This window comes from Eimeria necatrix, genomic scaffold, assembly GCF_000499385.1.
Source record: "Eimeria necatrix Houghton genomic scaffold, Enh_scaff260, whole genome shotgun sequence".
NCBI lineage: Eukaryota > Apicomplexa > Conoidasida > Eucoccidiorida > Eimeriidae > Eimeria > Eimeria necatrix.
This window is the reverse complement of record NW_013655240.1, coordinates 1-6748: the sequence shown is the minus strand read 5'-3', so window position 1 is coordinate 6748 and position 6748 is coordinate 1. Positions and strand designations below refer to the sequence as shown.

The following is a 6748-nucleotide window of genomic DNA, read 5'->3' as shown; positions in this document are numbered from 1 at the left end:
CGTGGGGGCCCCCAAAGTGTTGGCAGCAGCAACAGCTTCCCGAACAGCCCCCATGAGGCCCGCCAGGGAGCTGCAGATACACCCCACCAGTTCTTCAGACATTGTGGCAGCAGCAAAAGAAAGAAAGGGGGAGGAGGCGCTGCGCGGCGCTGCGGAAGGCCTGCTGCTGCGCGCGGTGTGCGTGCTGCTGCTGCTGCTGCTGCTGCTGCTGCTGCTGCTGCGGCCACGCGGCCGTGCCGGGCCTCAGAAAGGTGGTCGAAGGCCTCGCTGCGCTAAATGCACAGCCAGAGTTCTGCTGCAGCGCTGCTGCTGCTGCTGCTGCGCTGCAGAGCGGCTGCTGGCGGGCGAGAGAGGAGGCGCAGCGTGAGTGTCCGTGCCGGCCGCGAGCGCAGCAGCAGCTGCTGCTGCTTGTTTCTTCTGCTGCTGCAGTATCAGCAGCAAAACAGAAAAGGCAAACCGGCCGCGGCCCCGCGCGGCGACCCTCTGAAGAAATAGAATGTGCGCTACGCGGTCGCAGCGGCGACACCAGCAGCTGCAGCGGCAGCAGCAGCAGCAGCAGCAGCAGCACCACGTGCACAGAAGAAGCGTGGGAGAGGAAGGCGGGTGGAACGCAGGAAATGCTGCCCTTTTATAAACAGATAAAGTTAATATGGACATGTAATCCGAGGTGTACCGACAGCTGAACAACCTCAGTAGCAGCAGCGCTAAGCGGCAGCTGCTGAGCGCACCAGTCGAGCGGCTGGCGTGCTGCTGCTGCTGCTGCTGCCGCTGCTGCCGCTGCAGCAGCAGGGCCTGTTCACGCTTCGTAATTAAGGGTAGCATTTTATTTGCTTCTAGCGTTAGAGCTTTGCAAGCATCGACAGAAGACGGCTCTCACCAGCAGCAGCCCAAGACCGCTCCCTCCAGCAAACGCCCATCTGTAGCAGCAGCAGCAGCAGCAGCAGCAGCAGCAGCATTCGTGAGGGATTGCTTCTGTTCTCGGTGTTCATCTCCGCAGTTCCATCTTTGCAGCTTTGCGCTCTAACGGCGCCGGCCCGCTGAAGGCCTTCCCGCTTCGCCAGCAGCAGCAGCAGCAGCAGCAACGCCCTCTGGGGGGCACCGCCAGCAGCAGCAGCAGCAGCAGCAGCACGGCGACGCAGTTTGCTGCTGCCTCCGCTTCAACTTTTGCAAAACAACTGATAATGTCGGAGGAACTGGTGGGGTGTATCTGCAGCTCCCTGGCGGGCCTCATGGGGGCTGTTCGGGAAGCTGTTGCTGCTGCCAACACTTTGGGGGCCCCCACGGATGTGCTGCCAGCGGGGGGCGAAGCAGCAGCAGCAGCAGCAGCAGCAGCAGCGCCTGGCGGCGACGGCGGCGAGCAGCAAACTGCGGGGGGCCTCTCGCCCACTCACGTTGCTTCTCTGATCCTCATTGTGCTCGCCATCTTCTTCTCTGCTTTCAGGAGTGAGCTGCTGCTGCTGCTGCTGCTGCTGCTGCTGCTGCTGCTGCTGCTGCTGCTGCTGCTTGGCGTTCTGCTGCTGTGCCTGGTCCGAGCTGCTGTTGAAGAAAGAACTGCAGCAGCTGCTGCTGCAGCAGTTTTCCGCTGTGTGTCAGCCCCTGCCGCTGCTGCTGCTGCTGCTGCTTGCTGCTGTGCTATCTTTTGCTGCTGCTGCTGCTGCTGCTGCTGCTGTGTCTGCAGGCTCTCCAACACTTCCTGCAAAGGTGCCGAGGGAGCCTCAGGGCCCCAACGGAGGCGACGACAACAACTCCCCCGTAGCCTGATGCAGCAGCAGCAGCAGCTGCAGCAGCAGCAGCAGCAGCTGCTGCTGCAGCAGCAGCAGCAGCAGCAGCGCACAGTGGGGCCCGGCATGCGGCAGGATATGGCGGCAAGCTTTTGACAGACAACTGTTGGGAGCTGCCGCCACAGCAGCAGCGGCAGCTGCTGCAGCTGCAGCCGCCGGGCGGCAGCTGCTGCAGCTGCAGCCGCCGCTGCTGCGGCTGCTGCTACTGCTGCAGCTGCTGCAGCAGCTGCTGCAGCAGGGACATATTTAGAACACCACAGCAGTAGCCGGGGCTAGTTGCACCCATGTAAGTGCGACGGATGATCTGCAGGATGAGCTAGCAGCAGCAGCAGCAGCAGCAGCGGCAGCAGCAGCAGCAGCAACAGCAGCAGAAAGTACGGCTGACAGCCGACGAAATGGACATGTTGGCGCTCTTGCTGCTTTCTAGCAACTTGGAGCTGCTGCTGCTGCTGCTGCAGCAATAGGGACACCTACGGCAAGGCTAGCCGTAGTAGGCGGGCGGAGAAGCAGCAGCAGCCGCAGCAGCAGCAGCCGCAGCAGCTGCGGCAGCAGAAGCTGCAGCGACAGAAGCTGCAGCAGCAGCAACGGCGGGCTGTACTGCTGTGCTGCTGCAGCATTCTTGGCCTCTTAATGGGCCGGAGTCTGGCCCCATTCGTCATCGCCTTCTTTGTGTCGCGCTGCTGCAGCAACTGCAGCAGCAGCAGCAGCAGCACTTGCTGCAGCAGCAGCAGCTGCTGCACCTCACTGCAGCAGCAGCAGCAGCTCCAGTTGGCATGGCCCTAGACGGCCAGAATTTGTTTGGGTTTTAGAGTTCTGTACATACACCACAGATGACTCGAAACAGCAGCAGCTGCTGCTGCTTCCCGTGCTGCAGCAGCACAGCGCCGGCCAAGGTGCAGCAGCAGTTCAGCAGCAGCAGCAGCAACAACAAAATCGGCAGCAGCAGCAGCAACGGCAGCAGCAGCGAAGCTGCTGCTGCATTCTGTGGTTAACAACAAGGCCGACGGGCTTCACGTCAATTTGTTTCTTAGAGGCTTTGTGTTTCCCACGGGTGCAGCAGGAATTTGTTTCTTAGAGGCTTTGTGTTTCCCACGGGTGCAGCAGCAGCAGCAGCAGCAGCAGCAGCAGCAGCAGCAGCAGCTGGGGCTGCTGCTGCTGCTGCTGCTGCTGCTTCGAGCTAGCAGCAATACATGCAAATGTAGCAAAAGGAAGAACGAGCATTTTTTGCAACTTAGAAGAATCATTGAAAGCCTGAGAGGGTTTAGGGTTTAGGGAAAGGATGTTATCAGGGTTTAGGGTTTAGGGTTTAGGGTTTAGGGTTTAGTTTTGGGGATGGTGAGAAGGCAAGAGGCGAAATAGAAGGGACAGGGAGCATGCAGTTTTTGTCCTGCTGCTGCTGCTGCTGCTTCTGCTGCTGCTGCTGTCGGCGTTGCTGCTACTGCAGGTGCTGTCTCTAGTTGCTCTCTGTGCTGCTGCTAACTGCTGCTGCTTTTGCTGCTGCTGCTGCTGCTGCTGCTGCTTTCACTTCCCGTGTGTGAGGCAGCTGTTTGGGGGTCCAATGGAGTCAGCTAGCAGCAGCTAGCTGCAGCTAGCTGCTGCAGCTAGCTGCTGCAGCTAGCTGCTGCCAGCAGCGGCTAGCTGCTGAGACTTTCGGGGCATCGCAGCTAGCTACAATTTGCTGCTGCTGGCTGGGGTGTTTCCAAACCCTAAACCCTCGCGAGGGTTTTGCTGCTGAAGAGCCTCGTGCTGCTGCAGCAAGCTGCAGCTAGCTGTGGCTAGCTGCGGCTGCTTCTTGGTGTTCAGGAGCGTGCAGCAGCAGCAGCAGCAGCATGAGCAGCAGCAGCAGCAGCATGAGCAGCAGCAGCAGCATGAGCAGCAGCAGCAGCATGAGCAGCAGCAGCAGCATGAGCAGCAGCAGCAGCAGCAGCAGCAGCCACGCTGCCCGCTTCTCTTGAGGGTCTTGACAGAGTGGGGGCCATCATTGAAGAGGATTTAGGGTTTAGGGTTTAGGGTTTAGGGTTTTGATACAAACAACAGGCTCGGGTTTGCAGCGAGCAGTAGTACAGTACACATGGTGTCCCACGAAACGCGATTATTTGTAGAATTAGGGTTTAGGGTTTAGGGTTTAGGGTTTAGGGTTTAGAGTTTAGAACTCGTTTTGCCCAAAGTGGAGTATAATGCGCTATTAAGAAAGAGGGGTTGGCTGCTATGTCTTGGAAGAAACTCATTAGGGGTTTAGGAGCGCGCTGGGGCACAGTTTAGGGTTTAGGGTTTAGAGTTTAGGGTTTAGGGTTTAACGTTTAGGATTTAGGGTTTAGGGTTTAGGGTTTAGGGTTTGAGTGTTTAACAACGGCTGGAGCGGCCTTCTATTAGAGATTCTTTAGTAATAACTTGGCCTGCAGCCGACCGGCCCTAGGGAGTCAGAGTTGCTGTTATCAAAGCCGTTGCTGCTGCTGCTGCTGCTGTTGCTGCTGCTGCACGCCGCAGCAGCAGCAGCTGCTGCAGTGTGAGAAACGGCTATAAGTACCGATAGGCTCTAATCCTTTCCCTTTTTTCTTTTGTTAACTTATCAATCTCAACAGGAGAGTTTGTGTCTATCGTTGTATGCAAACTGCAGCAGCAGCAGCAGCAGCAGCAGCAGCAGCAGCAGCAGCAGCAGCGGGGGGCCCTTCGAATCGTTCTGCTCCGCCCCTATCTTCTTCACTTGTTTCTTACATAAGCAACGCGACAATGATGTGATGGGCGAGAAGCGTTTGCATCTCTTGCTTCAAGGGTTTAGGGTTTAGGGTTTAGGGTTTAGGGTTTAGGGTTTGGAAGGAGTGGTGCGGACCAGCGGCTGTGTCAGGGCCAGCCCAGCCGGCGCCCTTCTTTCTCTGAGCACACAGAAGCAGCAGCAGCAGCAGGAATAGCAGCTGCAGCAGCAGCAGCACTGGCAGCAGCAGCAGCAGCAACTCGGAAAGGAAAGGAACGACGCCCTCAGCAGCAGCCAAGCTTCGGCAGCAGCAGCAGCAGCAGCTTCTGTTTTATGTTTCGGGGCTCCAGAAGCTGTGGCCAGGATGTTGCAGCAGCAGCTGCAGCAGCAGCAGCAGCTGCAGCAGCAACAGCTGCAGCAGCAGCAGCTGCAGCAACTGCAGCAGGAGCAAATGCGGCCCCTGGACGCCCAGCGACAAGCTTCGCTGCTGTTTGCGCTGCAGCAAAGTGGAGAGGGCCACTTTGTCACTCGATCCATTGTACGCTGCTGCTGCTGCTGTTGCTGCTGCTGCTGTTGCTGCTGCTGCTGCTGCTGCTGCTGCAGCTGCTGCTGCTGTTGCTGCGCTGCTGTTGCTGCTACTGCTCGTCCAACATCTGGTGCAGCTTGTGCTTCCGCTGCTGCCGCTGCTGCTGCTGCGGGTGCTGCTGTTGCTACTTCTGCTTCTGATGTTGCTTCGGCTGCTGCTGCACCTGGCGCTGTTGTTGCTGCTGCTGCTGCTGCTGCTGCTGCTGCGGCTCTGCGCCACTGACGTTGTTGCTGTTGCTGCTGCTGCCACTGAAGCTGCGGCGGCACCAGCAGCAGAAGTGCCTCTTGTTCTGCTGCTTTCTCCTCATCTCACCTCGAGAGAGCTCAAGGCTGGGTTTAGGGTTTAGGGTTTAGGGTTTAGGGTTTAGGGTTTAGGGTTTAGGGTTTAGGGTTTGCGTGGTTCTCAGAGCATGAACAGCTGCAACGTTTCCTACCTGCGCAGCACCACAGCAGTTTCTCACCTGTCCCCTGTCTCCCCCACGAGAGCAGCAGCAGCAGCAGCAGCAGCGCCAGCAGCAGCAGCAGCAGCAGCAGGAGCAGTGGCGGCTGTCCCCGCTGCAGCAGCGGCGACGCCCTCGCCGCCTGCAGCAGCAGCAACGCCCCCGCCCGCAGCAGCAGCAGCAGCAGCGCCAGCAGCAGCAGCAGCAGCAGCAGCAGCAGAGCACCCTCACGGCTTCGGGGCGCTGCTGCCTTCTTTCTTGCCTCGGCTTTCTTCTTCTGTTTCTTCTTTTTTATTTCCAATTGTTGCTCCTGCTGCTCCTCCAGCAGCAGCAGCAGCAGCAGCAGCAACAGGAGCAGCAGCAGCAGCAGCAGCACCCGAGGGGCCCGCGGAAGTGCAGCTGCAGCAAAAGGGGCGCAGCAGCACGCGCCTAGTGGTGGTGCTGCAGCCGCCGCCAGGCAGCAGCAGCAGCAGCAGCGCAGCAGCAGCAGAAGCAGCAGCAGCAGCAGCAGCAGCAGACCCTGTGGAAGTCGCGCTGCAGCAGTACCTGCTCTGCAAGCTGAAGGGCCACCCCGTGCTGGACGCAGCGCCGCTCGAGGGTTTAGGGTTTGCAGACAGCAGCGCCGAGGGTTTAGGGTTTGCAGGCAGCAGCGCCGAGGGTTTAGGGTTTAGGGGTTTGGTGGTTTGGGGAGACCCCCAGCGGCTGCTGCTGCTGCTCGAAGAAGCTGGGGGAACTAAAAAGACCCGAAGCAACAAATACTCCGCCTTCAGATGCAGATGCAGCGCCTTCTTCCAGGGCAGGTCCGCGAGGGTTTAGGGTTTAGGGTTTAGGGTTTAGGGTTTAGGGTTTGGGGTTGAGGGTTTAGGGTGGGTTTGGGTGCAGCGAAGACCCCGAGACGTTTCTGACGCCCCACGAAGAAGCCGAGCTGCTGCTGGGGGAGCTGCTGGCGATGCGTTTTGGGATTGACGCTCCTTTCCAGTCCTTGCAGGTGAGTCTAGGGTTTAGGGTTTAGGGTTTAGGGTTTAGGGTTTAGGGTTTAGGGTTTGCGCGTCTGCAGCAGCAGCAGCAGCAGCAGCCGCAGCAGCACTTCCGCGCAATCAGCAGCAGCAGCAGCAGCAGCAAGCCAATCCGGGGTGTTCTGTGCTGTGCTGCTGCTGCCGCTTCTGCTGCCGCTTCTGCTGCTACTACTACTGCTGCTGCTGCTGCTGCTGCTGCTGCTGCTGCTGCTGCTGCTGCTGCTGCTGCTGCTC

At 59.1% G+C, this 6748-nt stretch overlaps 2 protein-coding genes across 2 annotated transcripts in view; both read left to right on the top strand.

The window, feature by feature from the left end:
* ENH_00035850 (hypothetical protein, conserved) overlaps positions 1-1761 on the top strand; it is a gene marked incomplete at both ends in the record, with an annotated part of 2262 nt that extends 501 nt beyond the window's left edge. Inside the window, 4 exons of the mRNA XM_013585108.1 lie at positions 330-363; positions 518-657; positions 1012-1443; positions 1679-1761. Of these exons, the coding sequence (XP_013440562.1) occupies positions 330-363; positions 518-657; positions 1012-1443; positions 1679-1761 (689 nt within the window). The remainder of the gene's footprint in view (positions 1-329; positions 364-517; positions 658-1011; positions 1444-1678) is intronic.
* A 3076-nt stretch (positions 1762-4837) lies between these two features.
* On the top strand, positions 4838-6486 carry ENH_00035840 (hypothetical protein; the record flags this gene model as incomplete). Its single annotated transcript, XM_013585107.1, has 3 exons — positions 4838-5011; positions 5466-6103; positions 6381-6486. Coding segments are annotated over 3 exons (918 nt in total), but the record flags the coding sequence as incomplete, so codon positions are not given.
* Between the last annotated feature and the right edge of the window lie 262 nt (positions 6487-6748).